Raw genomic sequence first — 22,639 nt, 5'->3', positions numbered from 1 at the left:
ATATATAATGCATAACTGCATCACTTTGCTATACAGTAGAAACTAACCCAACATTGTAAATCAACTATACTTCAACCAAAGAAAAAGAGAACAGACTTAAGAAACAGAGAATAACTGTAAGGTGTAAACCATATTACAAGATCATTTTGCAATCTGTCTGTTGCAATATATCTATGTCTAAATGCATTAGGAAGCAAGTTCATGTAAAAGCAAGACATGGAATATAACTGCCTTTAGGTCAATATTTGTCAGAGAAGGCCTAAGCATTTACTGATAAGCAGCTCTCAGTATAAACAAGAGCCTGGCATCTGTTAGTTCAACAAAGGAGCACTGCAACTCTGGGAAGCTGTGCCTTCTGGGGGCATGTGGGCTTGAAAGGCACCTTGCGGAGCAGACATTTCTGAATGTCCAGTATCAGCTAAAGAAAGGGAAAAGGTTAGCCCTGCCTCAACCTCCCCACCAGGGCCCCCTGACCTTGGGAGCAGGTCAGTCTCGAACATCTTTTTTCTCCCCTGCCCCAACTCCATCCTCATCACCTCCACCCAGAGGTATAGCGCTGATGCTGAGATGAGGGGCTGGCCACATTCCCAGGGTAGTCTGGAGGAGCCAGGCCAGCCCACCACCATAACTGACAAGACCACGTGGCAGAAATGAACCACCTGGGCTGCGATGGGACCCAAGACAGCTGCAGCTCCCAGAGGAGGTACCCAAAGCAGCTGTGAAAACATCTGTCCGCCTCGACACCCACCCCCACCAAAACGTCCCTTGCACTGAATACTGGAAACTGTGCCTGGCAATCCCAGCTTTAAAGTTGATCTCTTGGGTGAAAGAAGTCAGGCACAAGCAGTTCTTAGGTTTCTTTTGAACTGAGGAAACCTGACCTCCTGAAGGCCTGCCAAAGAAAGCAGCCTGAGTTTCAAGTTAATGCTTGTGATTAAGAACCTGAGTCCTAACTCGACAGGGTGTGTGCAGGGCATGGGGAGGAGGGCGGGCAGACAAGTATTACTGAATAAAGAAAATGAGGCCTGCACCTTGGTTTTCACTTTCATTAGAACGTTCTTTACTTCCATGAGTATATCTGTCCCTTTATTAACATGTATATTCAAAGGCAGAATGATGCTTACAAACCAACAAATAAATGTAGGAGAGGAGTACTTAAGATTACAGAGGTCACTCAGTTCTTTATAAAAGGAATGCTTTATTACAGTCTATAATTATGTAATATCTTCAAAAATAGAAATGTTTTATTACTTTGCATTTCTACATGCTTCTCTAATAAGATTATGTTTAACTTATGCCCCCTAGAATGACAAAGAATTTCTGCAAAGCATATAAAAATGCTAAACACGTTACGTACAGCTACTTTAATGACACAATGCCCAGGAACTGAAGGAAATTAACAACAGCCACGAAAGAGAAAGTTAAAAGTGTTAGTTGCTCAGCTGTGTCCAACTCTTTGCAACCCTATGGACTGGCTGTCACGCTCCTCTGTCCATGAAATTCTCCAGGCAAGAATACTGGAATGGGTCGCCATTCCCTTCTCCAGGGAATTTCCCCAATCCAGGGATTGAACCCAGGTCTTCTGCACTGCAGGCAGATTCTTTACAATCTGAGCCACCAAGGAAGCCCCAACAATGGCCGTGTTCTATGTGCTAAGTCACTTCTGTTGTGTTTGATTCTTTGCGACTCTATGAACCATAGCCAGGCTAGCCATTGTTGTTTCGAAAAAGAAGGAAAAAAAAAAGTTGGGGCCTATAGGACTGCCTGAGAGCTGCTCACTGTTCCCACTGTTCCCACTGCTCACTATTCTCATTCCCACTGGAATGAGCCTCAGTATGAACAACAATTCCTCAAAGGGAGTCCAGGTTTCCACGGGCAGCGGCAGGAGGTGAGGACACGCCTCCCTCCCAGTTCTCTCTTGCCTCCATCTCTGCCTCTTCCCTACAATAGCCATCTCAAGACTGCATTTACAGATCCAAAATTTCTTTTTTTTTTCTGCCCTGGGTCTTCATTGCTGCTCTCAGACTTTCTCTAATTGCAAAGAGTGAGACCGTTTGCAGTACACGTGGTGGTTTCTCTCACTGTGGAGCATGGGATCTAGAGCGTGGGCTCAGGAGTTGTGGCCCAGGGGCTTAGTTGCTCCTTGGCATGTGGGATCCTCCTGGACCACAGATTGAACCCAAGTCTCTTTCGTTGGCAGGCAGATTCTTATCCACTGCACCACCACGTAAGTCCCAGACCCAGGGATTTTTGCCATATGGGTATCAAAATAGTTCACACATCTGCGGTTCCCACAACGTTTCATAGGCAAGATTCCTTACACTGGAGACTTGATATTATTAAATAAATCAGCTCCACTGAGGCAAATCTATGTCTGCAACAAATTAATTTAAAATGAGATCTCTCTACCCGATTCCCAGGTGCCTCAGTGGTAAAGAATCCACCTGCCAATGCAGAAGAATCCGAGATGCAAGTTCGATCCCTGGTTCGGGAAGATGCCTTGAAGGAGGGCACAGAAATCCACTCCAGTGATCTTGCCTGGAGAATCCCATGGACAGAGGAGCCTAGCAGGCTGCAGTCCATAGGGTTGTAAAGAGTCGGACAAGACTGAAGCAACTGAGAATGCACGTATTGCGAGGTGATAAATATTGCATAGAAACTGCATGATCCTGGGTGGGGCGGCTCTCTAAGTCCTCTACATATCAAACCCTCTCACCAGGAAAACAGAAGAGGAAGAGAACATCTACAGAGAGCTGAGGCGAGGGTAGGAAGAGGCATTTGTCACCCACCACTTCTTGGCTGGAGCCAAGACAGCACCTACTTAATGTTTTAGCATCATCGCCACAGAAGAGTTCCTTTCTACATAGTACTAGTGGAAAAGAATAAGAATTTAAAATTCTTCCAAAACTGAAAGACCAAAACCATCCCCACCTTGTCCTCTGTACCCTTTCATTCACCTTTTGCAAACTCGAAAGAAAGGACAGCAGAAATGCCACTCTCTGGTGCAGGATGCACCTGCAAAGGACACAACATTTGAAAAAAATGTTCAGTGTGGAAACTATGGGTGCAACATACTGCTATTAACCGGAACATGAACACGCATACAATATTCCCCCAAATGGCATTTCACTGTCAAAAGCAAGAGGGTGGCTGGGCAGACAGGCAAGTTAGTCAGGAGAAGCAGCAGAGTCAGAGAGCACAGGGGCTCCTGAAGCTCACCCAGTAACAGCACCCAGAACCCAGGGGGAAGGGGCCACCTACCCAGAGGCCCCTCCCTCAGCTCAGGGAGCTGGAGCACCTGCTGGTGACCAACCTGTCATATCTAGAGTCCAAGGTGGAAGTGACAATAGGACAAAAGGTCCATATCCTGGCATGGCAACAGACTAGAACTGCAACTAACTAACCACTTCCTTTAATTCCTTTCTTCCTTCAATTTATTTTATTGAAGTATATTTTATTTACAATGTGTTAATTTCTGCTGCAAAGCAAAGTGACTCAGTTATACATATATATTCTTTTTCATATTCTTTGCTATTATGGTTTATCACAGGATACTGAATATAGTTACCTGCTATACAGTAGGACCTTCAGTTCAGTTCAGTTCAGTTCAGTCGCTTAGTTCTATCTGACTCTTTGTAACACCATGGACTATAGCATGCCAGGCTTCCTTGTCCATCACCAACTTCTGAGCTTGTTCAAACTCACGTCCATTGAGTCGGTGATACCATCCAACCATCTCATTCTCTGCCGTCCCCTTCTCCTCCTGCCTTCAATCTTTCCCAGCATCAGGGGCTTTTACAATGAGCCAGTTCCTCGCATCAGGTGGCCAAAGTATTGGAGCTTCGGCATCAATCCTTCCAATGAATATTCAAGACTGATTTCCTTTAGGATGGACTGGTTTGATCCCCCTGCTGTCCAAGGGACTCTCAAGAGTCTTCTCCAACACCACAGTTTAAAAGCATCAATTCTTCAGCACTCAGCTTTCTTTATGGTTCAACTCTCACATCCATACATGACTACTGGAAAAAACATAGCTTTGACTAGACGGACCTTTGTTAGCAAAGTAATGTCTCTGCTTTTTAATATGCTGTCAAGGTTGGTCATAGCTTTTCTTCCAAGAAGCAAGAGTCTTTTAATTTCATGGTTGCAGTCACCATTTTCATTGATTTTTGGAGCCCAAGAAAATAAAGTCTGCCACTGTTTCCATTGTTTCCCCATCTATTTGCCATGAAGTGATGGGACCGGATGCCATGATCTTAGTTTTCTGAATGTTGAGTTTAAAGCCAACTTTTTCACTCTCCTCTTGCACTTTCAAGAGATTCCTTAGTTTCTCTTTGCTTTCTGCCATAAGGGTGGTATCATCTGCATATCTGATGTTATTGATATTTCTCCCGGCAATCTTGATTCCAGTTTGTGCTTCATCCAGCCCAGGATTTCTCATGATGTACTCTGCATTTAAGTTAAATAAACAGGGTGACAATATACAGCCTTGTACCCCTTTCCCAATTTGGAACCAGTCCATTTTCCATGACCAGTTCTAACTGTTGCTTCTTGACCTGCACACAGATTTCTCAGGAGGCAGGCAAGGTGGTCTGGTATTCCCATCTATTGAAGAATTTTCCAGTTTGTTATGATCCACACAGTCAAAGGCTTTACTGTAGTCAATGAAGTAGATGTTTTTTTGGAATTCTCTTGCTTTTTCTACGATCCAATGGACCTTAATGTTTATCTATTTTATATACAGCAGTGTGTGTCTGCTAATCCCAAACTCATAATTTATCCCTCCCCCATGCACTTATCCTTTGGTAACCATGAGTTTGTTCTCTATGTCTGTGAATCTGTTTCTGTTTCATAAATAAGCTCATTTGTGTCATATTCTGGATTCCACATATAAGTGATATCACATGATATTTGTCTTTCTCTGACTCACTTCACTTAACATGATTCTCTCTAGGTCCATCCATGCTGCTTCAAATGGCAATCTTTCATTCTTTTTATGGCTGAATAATTATGTATATATACTGCATCTTCTTTATCCATTCCTCTGTCAACGGACATTTAGATTGCTTCCAAGTTTTGGTTATTGTGAATAGTGCTGCTATGAACATTGGGGTGCTATTAAGTTTTAAGAATTATATAGCCTCTGAGTGTTTCTAACTTTGCTGAGACTCCACACAGAGAAACACAAATAGGTCAACTACTGAAGTATCATTCCTGAAAATTCCCAATTAATAATTTGAAATAATTTTTTCTAAGCTTTGAATCACTATACACACACCAATGGGGGCAGAGGGGATCTAAATAAGCTACACGATAGCAATGAAATTAATAATAAATAAACAAACTAGGAAATCTGTTTTCAGGGCTTTTTTTTTTAACTCCTACAGAAAAAAATTAATACTAATAAGAAACATAAAAAACATCTTGAATAAATCCATGACATCCCTTAAGTAAAAGCAAAACAAAAAGAACAACAGCAACAAAACCTCTGAATTGCACAGTATGTCCCAAATGGAGAAGGATAAAAAAGAAAAAGACGAAAATGGAAATTAGGTAGACTAAAAAGACACGAAAAGGGAAGGAGAACGGAAAAGCAAAGAGGGACAACAGAAAACTCAGAGAAACAACTGTTCATGCACACACCCAAACTGAGGGGAACAGACAAATTGATGTGGGATGTGAGGTTTATGCAGCACTGGATTTTAGAAAATTACCAAAGTAACCCACTACACTTTGTTTGCTGTTTGTTTTTTATAGTGAATGAAAGAGTCTTTAAATTCTAGAGTGCTTCAATTTTCAATTTCACATAATCCCATAGTAACCTTTCCCCCTTACCCCTACACTGCCCTTCTCTGTTCCCTCTCCCCAGTGCTAAACACTAGTTTGTTCCCTGTATCTGTGAGTCTGCTTCGTTTTTGTTTTACTTACTAGTTTGCTGTATTTTTTAGATTTCACATATAAGTGATTATCATACAGCATTTATCTTTCTCCGACTTATTTCCCTTAGCATAATGCCTTCCAGGTCCATCTGTACTGCTACAAATGGCAAAATGTCATTCTTTTTATGACTGAGTAGTATTCCATTGTATATATACACCACATCTTCTTTATCCATCATCTGTCAATGGACACTTTGATTGCTTCCGTACCTTGCCAATTGTAAACAATGCTGCTGTGAACACTGGAAAGCTTGTAAACAATGTTGCTACAAATAGGAGGGACCCTGTGCACTCTGAAAAGTTGGCTGTTTCATCATAAGTCACTGCTTTTCAAATTTAACAGCAATGTTGCCATTGTGAAGAGAATAATCAGACTAGGAAAATGTCATCAGTTCTTCATGGGCAGTGACCACAGGCCCAGCCAGAGGTCACTGCAGGACAGCAAGATGCCCAGCCCTGGAGTCTCTAACCGGGGCCAAAAAGAGGCAGGAAGTTTGGGGAGGGACTGTAATAAAGGGAAAAATAAAAGCCGAGAAATCTGCCATGCTATCTTTGTGTGTGTTATGTGTTCAGTCACTCAGGCACGTCCAACTCTTTGCAACCCCAAAGACGGTAGCCCCCAGGCTCCTCTGTCCATGGGATTTTCATTTTCCAGGCAAGAATACTGGAGCAGGTTGCCATTTCTTACTCCAGGGGATTTTCCCAATGCAGGGATCGAACCTGCATGTCTTATGCTTCCTACATTAATGGGCAGATTCTTTACCACTGCGCCTATCTTTGCTGCTGCTACTGCTGCTGCTGCTGCTGCTGCTAAGTCACTTCAGTCGTGTCCGACTCTGTGTGACCCCATAGACGGAAGCCCACCAGGCTCCCCTGTCCCTGGGATTCTCCAGGCAAGAACACTGGAGTGGGTTGCCATTTCCTTCTCCAATGTGTGAAAGTGGAAAGTGAAAAGTGAAAGTGAAGTCGCTCAGTCGTGTCCGACCCTTAGCAACCCCACGGACTGCAGCCTACCAGGCTCCTCCATCCATGGGATTTCTAGGCAACAGTATTGGAGTGGCTTGCCATTGCCTTCTCCGGCGCCTATCTTTTTACTGTTAGTCAAAGTCTTCACTGAATGCCTGAAGCAGCAAATAGTAAGTAGCCACCTACTGAAAAATCACCAGGGCAGCTGACTAGAAGGTCAACCGTGACCCAGTTGGCTTACTCTCCTGTGGGGGGACTGCCATTCTGGAGGGAAAATATTTCTCAAGAGACTACTTCACAAATTCAGATGTGGCATAAATCAATCCTGCAGCGGAGACGCTCCATGAAGAAAAGGGAGCGCTCACAACTTCAGATGTGCCCTGAGAAATTGCTGGTATATAAAAAAAAAAAAAAAAAAAATCACAGCTTTACTATGATTTGGCTCTAATGTCAACCCGAGGCTAAATTGTTTCTGTGGCCCTCATTCCACCTGGAGAATGTATCATGCTTTCATTTCGCAGATATTTAGAAAGTACTTATTCCCCACAAGGTTCTTACACATTCAAGTGAATTATTGCTTACAGACTTGAGCACCTTGAAGGTCAGACTCTAGGATATGGCTATTAAAATACATTGTGCATTAAAAGCATCATAACCAAAACCAGTGACCTACACAGGACTGGTGCACCCAGTTATTCTCCCTTGCCTCGCTTTCTTCTCTCATTTTACAAACAGACCCAAAGGTCAAAACAGAATCCTCTCTGTGTCTGGAAACAAAAGACAACACTCAGTGCAGGCAAGCAAATCACCCAGGTAATCCAGATTTCCCTTTAAAACACCATCTTGCTTCTCAAAAGGTCAGTCTCTCAATTCGTATTTTTAAAAAACCAAAACACACACACACATTTGACCCTTCTCAAAGGCCCAAATCCATAGCATCTGCCCTGTTCCTTCTCCTCAACTCCCTCCCAATCATTGGAGCTTGAATCTCTCAGCATTATCCATAACTGGTCCTCATCACCAAAGCCATTATCTACTGTTTCCCCTCAATCTACCTGGCCTCTCCAGAGCCTGTGAAAGTCACACTCCCTATCCTGCACCTTTCTTTCCCTGCCCTGAAATCTTCAAATTCCATGTTCTGTTCTACTTTTGTTCCTCGCCGTCTCAGCAACTTAATAGCTTCAAATATCACACGTGCTAATATGGAAGTAACATGCTAATAATTAACAGCTACAAATGATCACATGCTCTCCTGCCCAGCTCCTTCTCTTAAAGATCCATAGTTCACCCCTAACCCAGCCACACTGACATCCCACAAGGACCCGGCGGTGGTTTTAAAACACATGCACACATCTGTTGCATGCACCCTCTTCCCACCAAAAGTGGTGTCTAACTCTCCCTCCTTGAATCTGGGCTGACCCTTGTGACACATTCCTAACAGAACAAGGAGGAAGCAACTCCACATGACTTTGAGGCTAGGTCATACAAAGCCACACAGCCCCTGCCAGCCTCTCTCTTAGGACCCATGGGTTGGAAGCACTGGGGTCATGTAAGAAGCCTGTTACGGGGCATCCTGAGGGGGCCTGCTGCTGCATCCACAGCATGGTCTCCAGCTAAAAACAGGCAAGCAAGTCACCATCCTCAAACAGGCCATGCTGGTCCTACCAGAGCCCATGGGGACTGAACCAGGTGCCTGAGGAGCCCCAACTGCTGCCCCCCATGTGGGTGACGAAGCCTTCAGATGAGCCCTGCCTCATGATACAAGCCTCCCAGCTGAGCTGAGTGGAGGAGAGACAAGCTGTCCCCACCAAGCTCTGCCCACGTACAGGTCTGTGACCATTTAAAAAAAAAAAAAATGCTGTTGTTTTAAACCACTAGGTGTGGGGATGGTCTGTTATACAACTTTGGACAAATGGAACAGACCTCAGATGTAACACACACCCCAAATGAAATTCCCTCTCTCTCCCTTGCCTCTGGCCCCTTTCCAAGTCCATGCGGTCTGAAAAGTCCAAGGGCTTTTCTTTATTCTCTGCTCTTTATTCTCAGATCCTTGCCCTTCACATCTGACCCATTCTACCCAAAGATCCCTCAGGAATCCAGCACCGCCCCCCCACCACTGGCATGAAACACAGTGACACCCCAGGCTTGGTTAGCTAGCCCCTTCTACATAGTTGCCAAAATGTTACTCTAAAATGAAACTCCCACCTGCCACCACCAGCCTATTGCTGTACATCACAGTCCTGAATCTTGATCCCAGCACACAAGACAGCTCACACACCCCTAGTGACCACCATGAACTCCAGTCACAGGGAATTTCTGAGTATCTTTTTGCCCTTTCATGCTTCTGCACCTTTACATATACTGAATCTTCTTCCCAAATCCTCTTCCACACCCTTCCTTCTCTTACCTCTAACCAGGATTCCTACTTCACCTTTAAGTTCAAAGGTTACTTGAGGCTAGATTCCTGTCCTGATGACAAGCCAGAGTTCCTCATTTCCTTCTCAGCCAGCCAAGCAGTCCTTACAACCTCCACTTCACACAGTGGCCGAATTCTCTGTACGTTTCTCCAGCCTGGCCTGTGAGGGCAGGCGTCATATCATGTGTGTGTGCGTGCTCAGTCACTTCAGTCGTGTCTGACTCTCTGTGACCCTACCGACTGCAGCCCGCCAGGCTCCTCTGGCCATGGGATTCTCCAGGCAAGAATACTGGAGTGGGTTGCCATGCCCTCCTCCAGGGATCTTCCCAACCCAGGGGCTGAACACACATCTCCTGTGTCTTCTGCACTGCAGGTGTATTCTTTACTGCTGAGCCACCAGGCAAGCCCGCATCACAACCGTCTCCAAATAAATGAAATGTTTAATTTGAATTGGAAATCAGTGGATTGGCATTTTACAGAAATACAAACAGTCCAGTTTAGAATTAGTATCTATTGAGCCCCTATGCCAGTCACAGAGTTTTACTTAAATTTCACAAATAGTTGAGGTATAATCAGCCTCCAAGAGGTTGGGTGACTTATCCAGTGTCTCATAGCCAGAAAACGATGAAGCCAGTTTTCAACCCAGACATAACTTCGGCTCTAGCATTCTTTACCCTGAATATTTACAATCAGTTCTGGTGCATGAGGCCAGACCACATTCTGGTGTGGATACCAGTCCTAGAGCTCCCTTCCCCATGGTAGCTACCACAGAATGGCATCATTTTGAACAACAGCTTTCATTAAACTGTTAGGGAGCATAAGGACAGGAACACTATCGCCAAATAATTCGGATTTAAAACCCAGCTCTGTCTATGTCAAGCTTTGTGCCCCTGCAGAAGTTATTACTCCATTTTCTCACATCTTGTTTCTTCATCTGTAAAGCAAGGATGTGGCTCATAGGTTTGCTCTAAACATTTTCAAAATGAAACATGAAAAACATTTAGAACAGAACCTGGTATACAGAAAACCCTGAGCAGATGTTGTTGCTGGTATTAGTGGTAGTAGCGGTATTACTAAAAGTTGCCCAGTAAAACCCCAGCTGGAAAACTTAGGTCATTATGATGCAGAGCTTGAAGTGGAGTCCCTTCAGATTCCAATTCTGTTTTAATTTGTTGGAAGGAAAACATTTCTAAAAAGTGTGAAGTGTTCCCAGCCCTTTAAACTGATTTGCAAATGTAGCTGAAACTGTTCTTGGCCACCTGGTTACCCTTTGAGAAACAACAGGTGCGGGACAAAGGTTTTGTAACAATCTCCACATCTAGCAGAGAATGGAGAAGTCGTGATCTCTCAGCTTCTGTTCCCTCATACATAAAACAAAAATGATACCAATCCTATTACCTTGCATTAGGAAATTAAAAGACGCTTACTCCTTGGAAGGAAAGTTATGACCAACCTAGATAGCATAATGAAAAGCAGAGACATTACTTTGCCAACCAAGGTCCGTCTAGTCAAAGCTATGGTTTTTCTCGTGGTCATGTATGGATGTGAGAGTTGGACTGTGAAGAAAGCTGATCGCCGAAGAATTGATGCTTTTGAACTGTGGTGCTGGAGAAGACTCTTGAGAGTCCCTTGGACTGCAAGGAGATCCAACCAGTCCATTCTAAAGGAGATCAATCCTGGGTGTTCATTGGAAGGACTGATGCTGAGGCTGAAACTCCAATACTTTGGCCACCTCATGTGACGAGTTGACTCACTGGAAAAGACTCTGATGCTAGGAGGGATTGGGGGCGGGAGGAGAAGGGGACAACAAAGAATGAGATGGCTGGATGGCATCACCGACTTGATGGACATGAGCTTGCGTGAACTCCGGGAGTTGGTGATGGACAGGGAGGCCTGGTGTGCTGTGATTCATGGGGTCGCAAAGAGTCAGACAAGACTGAGCGACTGAACTGAACTGAGGAAAGACTGAATTGAAATAATATGAAGAAAAATTAGAGTTGTGAAAAAAGCAGGTAGAATCATCATCATTCCCACTGCTAACAAACAGATATACCAAAAGTGATATAATCAGTATATACAAAAATAGAAAGTTGGTCATCAATCTGCTAAAATGCTCCAGCCAGCGTAAATGTTTGCATTTTCCCTCTTTATATAATTTTCATTTTGGTTAACTAGTAGCAAACCCTTTCCACCACTGTCAACATCCCCACTGCCCTTCTCAATTATTGAAAGAAAACTTCTAAAATGTATCAACACCATCTGTGCCTCTTAAATTCAGGATACATTAGAAGCAAATAACTACTTTTGATGAAACAGCATAGAAAACATTTAAGAAAGTTACTTAGTGAGCACTACATCCAACTTCCTTTGGAGAATAAACATTTAATCAGCACTGTCCCCTCCTCTACTTGTAAATGTATACATAAATACTCTTACATAGACACTTGAGAAGTAAAGTACCAATTTGGCTTCTATTTACAGATCAGACTTTCAGTGATTATGTATAAAACTATAAGCACATTTGGAACAGGTATTCTTGTCTCCCTGCCAAACTATTATCTTTCCCTGTTAACTAATCCCATATGACTCTATATATGCTAGAAATCTTTCTAATGAACATATGTACAATAGGACAAATATTTATGGAGTACCAACTGTCTATACACTTGAATGAGAGTCTGGTATACAAACAGAAGAGCAGTTTCCTACTGACACTTCATTTCTAGCCAAGTACAAATCTTAATGGGTTGGATAAACTGCTATCTCTATTCCTACAGCCCTATTCATTACCCCATAAGCTCCTTTACCACACCACAATGCCTCCAAAAAGCTCAGAATACAAGGGGTGAAGTTTAATCCTATTAAGCAAATTCTCAATCCAAAACTTTATATGGTGATGTTTTATATCATTTTTAAGCTGACATTTACATTTGCATAGCTGTAACATGAAATACAGTCACCACACCTATAAGCCAAAGCATGTAAATTAATAGTCCTACCTAAACCCACTACTTTTAATATTGATTACAAAAGCATCTAAAGAGAAGACATACACAGAGAAAAAAGTATCGAGGCAACTGAGATCCATGAAAGTTACTCTAAAAACTGTTACCAAGAAAATATCTGCTCTTAATAATGTCCTCCATTAGAAAAATAACATAAAAGATGCAACATAGCCAAAACCAAAAAATAGAAAAAATAAATATTTCCTACAAAACACAAAGGTTTAATATGAACAGGGGAGGTGGGTAGCAGCAGCAGAAGGCAAAGGCACAATTTTAAGGTGAAGGAGGGGACTTCCCTGGTGGCTCAGTGGTAAAGAATCCACCTGCCAATGCAGGGGACATGGGTCTGATTCTGGTCTGGGAAGAGCCCACGCACTTTGGGGCAGCTGGACCCTTGCTCTTAAGCCTATGAGCCACAACAGTTGAGCCTGTGCACCACCACTGCTGAGGCCCACGCACCCAGAACCAGACTCCGCAACAAGAGAAGCCACCGCACTGAGAAGCCCGCACACCACAGAGTAGCCCCTGCTCACCATAACCACTGAAAGCCCGCATGCAGCAACCAAGGCCCAGTGCACCAAAAATCAATAAGTCAATTAAAACTTTTTTAATTTAATAAAATAAAAAGATATTAAAACAATGAAAGAACAACCAGTGTCAAAAGGGGAACACAATGGCTAATGTCATCTACAGCCTCTTAGAAGGTGGAAGAAGTTGGATGGCATTTTTTTTTTACCTATAAGCTTTATAATTTTTTTTTTCCAAGGCAATGACATCTGTGCAGAAAAAGAAACAACCAAGAGTGACAAAGGCACTTTACAGAATGGGAGAAAAATATGTGTAAACCACATATCTCATAAGGGCTAAGTATCCAGAATACATTACTAATTAATAATCCAACCATAGACATTTCTCCAAAGAAGACATACAGATGACCAAGAAGCACTCAACATCACTCATCATCTGGAAAATGCAAATCATAACCACACTGAGATGTTATATTATCTCAGCTCAATTAGGAAGGCCCCTATCAAAAACAGAAAATGAAAAGTGTAGCTGAGGATATGGAAAAATTAGAACCCACACAGGTTCCCTCTCTCTGCAGGTGTTTGGTCCCTACAATGTTCTTTTTAAAATAAATTCTGGTGAGAATGTAAAATGGTACGGCCACAATGGAAAACAGGAGAGAAGTTCACAAACAAAACAAAACACCTAAAAACAGAACTACCATATGAACCAGCAATTTTATTTCTGAGTATTGAGGAGCTCAGAACAAGTCTCCCTCAAACATACCACTTTGGAATTGTGACTGTTTTGAGTTGAAGGCGATCAAAATCCAGCAGACTGAGGAAAACCTTTATCTCTCCCTTACCTGACTAAAAGAATTTAGATAGAGGGTCTGGTCCAGGAATGGAACTATCACAAGAGATAACTACAAATAGTACAGGTGAGGTGGGGTGAACTGCAGGCAGCCAGACTGGGGCTAGGGATCAAAGTCCTCTCTGGGCCCCGTTGTCCTGCAGGGAATGGAAAACACTTTACCAAACCTTCTCGCCATGTTCCTGTGAATTGTCTTTCTCACCTTTCAAGACCCAGAGCCCTGTCCCTTTCTCCATAGCTCAGAATGTAATGTAAGCCTCAACTGGCTAAATGCCTGAGGGTTTCATATTCTTGTAAGATCCCCAAACATATACAACTAAATTTGTTTTTCTCCTGTTAGTCTGCCCTGTGTTAATTTAATTATTAGACAAGCCAAAGAACTAAGAAAGGTAGGGGAAATAAACATTCCTTTCCTACAATATATACCCAAAAGAGTGGAAAACAGGACATAAAAGAGATTTTGCACACCCGTGATCACAACAGCCAAGAGGCAGGAGCAACCTAAATGTCCAGCGAAGGATGAACAAAAAAAATAAAAGGTGATCAAGAAAATGTGGCATACAGACACACTGGAATATTATACAGCCTAAAAAAAGACAGAAAGCCTACAATATGCAATGACACGGATGAACCTTGAAGACATTATGCTAGGTGAAATAAGTTAGTCATAAAAAGACAAATACTGCATGATTCCACTTTAATGATGTATCTAAAGTAATCAAACTCACTGAAGCAGAAAAGAGAATAGTGGTTACCAGGGGCTGTAGAGAGAGAAAAATGTGTGTTGCTCATGGGTCCAGGGTTTCAGTCATCAAAATGAAAAGGTTCTAGAGACGTGTTACACAATGAAGTACATAGAGTTAACAATACTATCCTATACACTTAAATACAGTTGTGATGATATATTTTTTGTAATGCATTTTTACTACAATAAAAAAGCAGTAATAATTATGTTTCCCAGAAAGCAATTTAGCCAAAGGCATGAAAAACCTAAGCATATTCACATCCTTTGTCATGTCTCAAGAAATTTATCTTAAAACAATTTCTCTTTAAAGTATTATAATAGCTAAAACGAAAAGCAATCTATATTCCCACACACAAAAAACAAACATCAAATGCTGAAAGAGTACAGTTGTCAAAAAATATAATTTGAAGATACTTTTTTCAATGGTACATTCAAATTCTTATTATCTAGCAGTATCCAAAATGCAATATAAAATTATATATATAGTATGTACAATACAACTATGATGAACATATACTGGGACATTCAATAAAGAAAAAAACAAGGAAACAGGTCTAATAAAAAAAAAGAGAGAGGGAGAGAAAGGGAAATGAGGAGGACAGAGAACAGGGGAAGGGAAGAAAGCTATATCAACTACATTTCTGTTGGATTTTTATCCAGACCAAGTTGATTCTAATGTTCATTTGGAAAGAAAATCTGGCAAGAACAGCTAAAAAATTATCTAGTAATAAAAAGAAAAATAGAGTGATCAGGAGCGACTAGTCCTTCCAGACATTTTAACATGTTATAAAACCACAATAATTTAAACAGTTTAGTTGCTAGGAGTGAACAGACAGAACAGGGGGAAAGAAAAGAATACAGAAATTTAGTGCTGACATGGCAGGATTTCAAAGACCCATTAGTCAATGAACGGTGCTGGACAATTGAGGAGCCAGCTGAGTTGGGAAGGAGGTTAAGATTCATAACCCACGTTTTTTAATCAAAATAAACTCCAGATGGATGCAAGATTTAAAGGCAAAAAATAAAAACATAAATCAAAGTGAGGATAGCACCTCTATGAATGATTCAAAAGCTCGAAGCTATTAAATGAAAATTGCCATCAACTAATATTTCTGCTCAGAAAAAAAATCACCAGAAAGTCAAAAAAGGAATGATAAACTAGGAAAAAATATAACAGCAATTCACGTCATGAAGAAATCAAGAAGAAAAAGATCAAACAATAGAAAAAACTGGCAAGGTATATGATCAGGCATGTCACAGAAAATGAATATAGGTAGATCTCAAACATAGCAAAAGAAGCATAATGGCCTTCATATTAAGAAAAATATATAATAAAACACAGCCTGCAAAACATCTTTCCCCCCACAAGAGAAGCAAAGATGAAAAATGTGACAACACCCTGGCCACATGATAGAGAGAAGCAGATGCTCACACATAGCTGGTGGATTATAACTGGCACCACTTCTTTGGAGCAGAATCTACCACTATCAAAATTGAACAGTCACATTCTTCTAAGAATTCTTCCTACAGATACACCAGCACATTTATCAAATAATTTGCATTCAGATTTATTTCCTGCAGCTTTGTTTTAATAGCAAAATATCAGGGTAAACCTAAATGTCCCTCAATAGGGAACAAGTATCATCTGTTATGGTACATAACATGGTACATCTAAAAATAGACATCTACAAATAGCCCTGAAAAATGAAACAACTCTATATAACATGTGTTGAATGATCTCTAAAATATACACTGTATTTAAGTGGAAGATGTTAGGTGCTAAATAATGTGTGCACTACAGCTTATATAACACACACACTAATATTGTACGTATTTAAATATAAGTGTGTATACCTACATAAGTAGAATCTCTCTGGATGGATGGAGAGGAAACTGTTAATAATGGTGACATCACTACCCAAGGGAAATAGCCAAGGAGACAGGAATGGAAGGGAGATTTAACATTTTGCGCCTTTTAATCATTCTGATCTCCATCATGTGCATTAATTACCCGGTCACACTAGTCAAAATGATGCTGCAGAAGGATATTTTTTAAATATTCTGAGTTTTAAAGAAGAAGCAAGATACAAGATGACATGTTCAATAAGAGATTATTTTGTGATTTGTTTAAAAGGACAGCTATATGGATGAATACAAACCAACATGCTAACAGTGATTTTCCAGGATGGGATTATAGGTGGTTTTATGTTCTTTCTCTCCATCTGTATTTTCTGATTTTTCTAAAATGAACAATTCCTCTCAGCTACCAAGAAGTATTTTTAATTCAAACATTTTTCAACTTGCACTAGACTTTAAATCCCTTGATCCCTTGGACATGTATTCTAATAAAAATACACTACCAAGACTACAGTTTCTGGTACCCACCCAGTTTAAATAAAATTTGGGAGAGTCTCAGAAGACAGATTTTAAAACACTCAACAAATAAACAGAAACAATTTTCTACAAGGAAAATAAAATAAAGTGAGCCTCCAATACAAGGACCAGGAGCACAGAAAGTCAGGGGATTTGGGTGTTCTGTGTATTTGCTTTTATTGTGTACATAGATTATTCTGTTTTGAGATCACTGATGGATCACAACCCCTCCTACCACTCAGCTCTCCCCTAGGGACCAGGCAGACTGCTGCATAGAAACAGATGCAGGAAGTGAATGCAAGTTAACAAAGATATTAGCACCATATGGAAAGCAAGACTTGACCAAAGAAACCATGAAGCTGAGTGACTCACACCCAGAGATCTGTGAGCAGACCCTCAAAGCTGTTACCCATTCATTTCTACGTTTATCTGTAAATCAACAACACCTCACCATTTCGTTATTTCAAAGGCATAATTACCAACCTGAAGTTATAGTGGCCTATTATTGTGTCACTGTTTCATTGAAGGCTTCCCCTTTCCCCAGTTGTTTCGACCACAGCAGCCTTCCCTTACTCCCTTAAAATAAAAAGCTGTGGTGGTGTTTTAATTCAAACACAGATAAAATGCTTAGTGGCTAGGTGACTGTCAATATAATGGTGCTAAACTACAAGTTATTACTAATATAAGAGAGTGCATGTCTGTGTGTGTGTGTGTATGCACGCACATGCTTAATTATGTCTGACTCTTTGCAACCCCATGGACTGTAGCCCTCCAGGCTCCTCTGTCCATGGAATTTTCCAGGTAAGAATATGGAGTGGGTTGCCATTTGCTCCTCCAGGGGATGTTCCCAACCCAGGGACCCAACCCACATCTAGTGTCTCCTGCATTGGCAGGCAGATTACTTACCACTGCGCCACCTGGGAAGCCAATATAAGAGAGTACTCGAGCACAATTATCTCTTCAGCCCCATAAAAGGCAGTCAGGAGTTTTGTTTACACGGTGTATTCTACAGTTAGCAGGCCGCTGCACTCTCAAGGTGGGAAATGGCACACATGTTAAGTGTGCTGAACCTATAGAAACTCCTAAGAGGCAGTATGTTGTTTATGGTGAGTTTTAAATCATCTGATGTTGACTGCTCTCTACATAAGCAGAGTACTGTATATAGAGTCTGGGTATGGGGGAGGGCATGAAAAATAGGCAAATCTCAGACTGATAATGAAAAGCATTCAGAATACAGCACTGAAAATAAAACTGTTCATTTCAAAACATTATAGCTCTGTTAAATAAAATCAGTAGCAAAGGGTAGCTTTTGACAACTTCATATAAGAAGGAACGGATAAGGAGACATTTCAGCAGAGACATGCATTCAAGACAAGTAGTAGGCCATTTAATTTTGTATCTAGAGGATTTTATTTTCCTGGCCACACTGTGCAGCATGTGGGATCTTAGTTCCTCAACCAAGGTTTCCCTTCATTGGGAGCACAAAATCTTAACCACAGCATCATCAGAGAAGTCCCTAGAGTATTTTTTTAAGGAACAAATACAACAAAATCCACACATGTCAAAAGAGTAAGTTAAATCCTAAAATATTCTGATTTGGTTTTAGGCACTTTGAAAAAAAATCACAATTCACCAGACAATCACAGATTTTGTATAAACTTTATTCCAGCCAACACGCTTTGCTGGTGAAACTGCAAGTTAAAAATCCAGGTTCCTCCTCACTTTCAGCCAGAGTCTACATGGACTTGCTCAAGACGGAACTGTCTCTGCTAGCTCAGAGAGCTAACAGATAAACTTACTCTCCACACCCACTGCAGTCTTATCAGCAACTTTGTCCACCCAACCAGAGTTCTGTTTCTTTAAAACACAGAGGAAAAAGAACAGGAGGAAGTGGGAAGCAAGTGACCAACTCAGAGGGAATCAGTAGGTTCCAGGGGCTGGGAGGAGACTGGCCCTTGGGCCCTTACCTTTCATCTGAGGCAGTCAACAAACATTTCTAAAAAACTGTGTGCCGTGGGAACATAAAGATGAAACGACAAAAAAGAGGCAGAAGGAACCCAAAGTATAAGGAAAGGCCATGTCGTTGTTAAGACCGCAAAGCTATGTAGCCTCAGCTGACCTTGCCCAGGCAAGCTCATCTTTCATTTAGAGTCTAGCCTCCAGGTTCTCCACTTTAAGAGGATGGACTTCCCTTGCCCTCCAAGAATGACAAGTACACGCAAGGAGTAACATGACTAACAAATATCTTTACCAAAGAATAACATCTGAAAATTAGAGGCAGAAAAAGACTCCTCTTATAAACCAAGGGATTTATTAAACATATCTTAGACACATACACACAAACACACGCACAAACAGTAATCCTACAATAACCACATAAAGCATATCAGCAAACTGGAATATTACAGAAGTACTACTGGCCGTGACTCTTACCAGCCAAACTAGAATACAAAATCTAATAAAATCAGTCACTCCATTCACCTAATTCAAACACTAATATTTCATCTACTTGGAGGAGTACCAAACATAGCCACATATTCTAAAAACATCATTATGTTAAATATCATAGTGTAAGACATATACACGTATGCATGCTCATATGCTGGACACCCTCACTACCCCATCAAAATCCAGATAGAAAAATGCTGACTTACGTGGTGGCCCCTAGGCCTTCTCCTAACAATAATACACCTGAGACCTGTGAGGAGCTTTCCAACTCAAACATTTAAATGTTTACCATGTGCAAATCACCAGGTTACTCAACTGCAGACAAAAATGAAATATATGCTTCTAACTTCAGAAAGTTTGAAATCTAGACAATATGTGGACATGTGTATATATGTACATACATAATGTATTACATATATTCTATAAACTACATATTGTATGGGGCTTCCCCATTACTCAGCTGGTAAAGAATCTGCTTGCAGTGCTGGAGATCTGGGTTCAATTCCTGGGTGGGGAATATCCCTTGGAGAAGGAGATGGCAATCCACTCCAGCATTCTTGCCTGGGAAACTGCATGGATAGATGACCTTGGTGGGCTACAGTCCATGGGGTGGCAAAGAGTTGAACACAACTGTGCACACATGTACATACTGTATAAAATGAATGTGAGATTAATTTGAGGGTTTGAGAGAAAGGAAAAGCTGGATTGGAAGGCTCCAAAAATCCTATTTTACAACTGACCAGAAGTAAACTACAAAATAGTATACATGGAATATGGTTTGACTTAAATAAAAACTCATATGCATGAAGGCAGATACTGGAGGGTAGTGCATTAAAAAAAAAAATGTGTTAAGACTCAAAATAGTAATAATTTCCATTAACTTCCCAAAACTAACCTCAATATTGTTACTTTTTTTTAGCCTTTATACGTATACATTTAAAATCTTGCCACGAATCTGTGTTATGGTTAGTGTGGTTACTGTGTTATTATCAGTAAAGATTTCTAGGATGTGGCAATATTTAAATCTGAAAACCTAGTTCTCCTATGCCACATCTCTCTTAAATAATGTTTACTGGAGGCAATTTCCCTTGAGATACTATTTTCAGAAACAAGTGCATCCAAAGCTAGAGTAATCAGACTAAGGTTTTGTGTTGGGGGGTTTCACCTTTGATGGATAAAAGGGGACCCTCGTAAAGAAAAATTCCCCGCCTCCAAACAAACCTAGAGACACTGCTCCACAATTGGGGGATGCGAAATGTTCGCAACCAAAACCAACGCCACGGGCTCAAATGCCACCAAAAATCCTAACCACGTAAGAAGGAGAGAGCAGAAAGTCTTCACATGCGGCTGGGAGGGCTTCACGCGCCCCTCGTGGGGGGCCAAACGACCCACCGTCCTCAGTCCCTCAGTTTCCACGGGTCCCAGACCGGGGTGAGCAGGGCTCCCGGGCGCCGCTCTCCACCAAAGCGCTTCTCGATCGGCCGCCCCGGCTCCGAACGCCTGGCGCTGGCCCTCCGCCGCCTCCCAGAACCTTCTCTGTCTTTGCCCTCCTCTCGGCTGTCTCCAACACCCGCGGACCCTCGCGCGGTCCCATCCGCCCCCTCCGGCCGCCGGTTCCCGGCAGCCCGGCCCCACCAGGACCCGGGATCCGGCTCCGGGGACGCAACTCGCGGCGCCGGCACCGCAGGCTCCGCACCTGCCCGGGCGCCAGGCCGCGCGCCGCCGCACCCCGGACCCCGACCCCCAGCCGCGCCGCGCCGGGCCCCGCGCCCAGCCCGGAGGCGCCCGCGCCCTCACCTTGCTCGCTGCGGTCCATGTCTCCCTCCCGCCGGCAGCCCGTCCCCGCTCGGCCCGCCCGCCCGCCGCGCCGCGCTCCTCCCGTCCTCCGCCGGCTGCTCCCGGGAAGTCTCCTCCCCCGGAGGCGTCGGGCGCGGTGGCGCCGCCCGCGCGCGGTGGGGAGCGCTGTCCCGGGGCGTCACCCAACCACCTGACCCCGCGGGCCGGTGTGCTCCGCCGCGTCGGCGCGGGAGGAGGACCGGCGGGCGGTGCCGGGCGGCGGGGCGGGGAGGGCCGGGTGAGCGCAGGCTGGAACCCGCCCTGTAGGAGAGCGGGGAAGGCGGGGACGGCGAAGACGCGGCAGCACCGTGGAGGCTGCATGGGGACCGCGTGCAGACAGGGATGGCGTTAGTCCCACCCTCAAGTTATTTATCATCAGAAGTTTCCTCCCGGGCATTGAAGATGCCCTTTCTCTGCCTCCCCGAACACCCGCTCTTCTGTGCTTATGGCAAACGCAGGAAGGTTATTTTCAATTGCCAGTGGCTCCTTTTCCCGCACATTCCTCATGTTCTGCTCCCAAAATAATACCCTAGACTGTCTACCAGAGTAGGTCCGAAACAGGCCAAGAGGTTAAAATTGTAAAGAATCTCTCGAAAAAATGATGTGGCCCTGTCTTTTTAATAGAGTGCAAGGTTTTAAGTGACAAATTCAGAAGATTTTCGTGTAATAAAATCTGACTATTTTGAGTGCAGGGTTAAGGACCACACTCTGAAATGAGTTAAATGGATTAAATTAACCAAAGGGTAGACTTATCAACAGGGATCTTTTGAAAATATCAAAAGGCTTCACATCCATTGATCAAGGGACAGTTTGAAGTTCCTGTAATAACACTTTTTGTAATTAGCATCAACATTCTGTGTAAGTGTTCTGCAGTTACTGTCTTCCGTGAAGTCACGTTGATTATTACATAGTGCTAAGGTGGTAGCCTCGGAGAAGGCAATGGCAAGCCACTCCAGTACTATTGCCTAGAAAATCCCATGGATGGAGGAGCCTGGTAGGCTGCAGTCCGTGGGGTCGGTAAGGGTCGGACACGACTGAGCGACTTCACTTTCACTTTTCACTTTCACTTTTCACACATTGGAGAAGGAAATGGCAACCCACTCCAGTGTTCTTGCCTGGAGAATCCCAGGGACGGGGGAGCCTGGTGGGCTTCCGTCTATGGGGTCACACAGAGTCGGACACGACTGAAGTGACCTAGCAGCAGCAAGGTGGTAGCCTAATTTCCTAAGCCATCTGGGTCTAAGAAGGAAGGCAAGCTTCCTTGTGTGCTACTTAGAGACTCTGGCTAGGCCTCCAGCGCACGTTGCCTGAAACATCACAGGAGTTTGGCTGTTGCTACTATGTTTTTAAATTAGCCATAGTTACTTGAAGGGACTTAATGTAAGTGTATCTGTTTCCCACCTGCATTGACAGCCTCTTCTGAATTTTATTCAATTCGGTTTATCTCAATCCGATGAGACCTCTCCTCTTTGATTCTGCCTACTCCCACTGCACTTGGCTTCTCTCTTGTAGCACCCACTACTCTCACTCA

At 42.9% G+C, this 22,639-nt stretch overlaps 1 protein-coding gene across 1 annotated transcript in view; it reads right to left on the bottom strand.

Moving 5' to 3' along the window:
- The window catches only part of TPD52 (tumor protein D52), a 132,550-nt gene extending 111,318 nt beyond the window's left edge, over positions 1-21,232 (bottom strand). The window contains exon 1 of the mRNA XM_055432467.2: positions 21,070-21,232. Within this exon, the coding sequence (XP_055288442.1) occupies positions 21,070-21,088 (19 nt within the window). The 5' untranslated portion in view covers positions 21,089-21,232. The remainder of the gene's footprint in view (positions 1-21,069) is intronic.
- Between the last annotated feature and the right edge of the window lie 1,407 nt (positions 21,233-22,639).

Source organism: Moschus berezovskii, chromosome 16, assembly GCF_049115385.1.
Source record: "Moschus berezovskii isolate FMDL1 chromosome 16, NW_MosBer_1.0, whole genome shotgun sequence".
NCBI classification, from domain to species: domain Eukaryota; kingdom Metazoa; phylum Chordata; class Mammalia; order Artiodactyla; family Moschidae; genus Moschus; species Moschus berezovskii.
The sequence above is the reverse complement of the archived record's forward strand: the minus strand, read 5'-3'. Positions and strand labels throughout refer to the sequence as shown.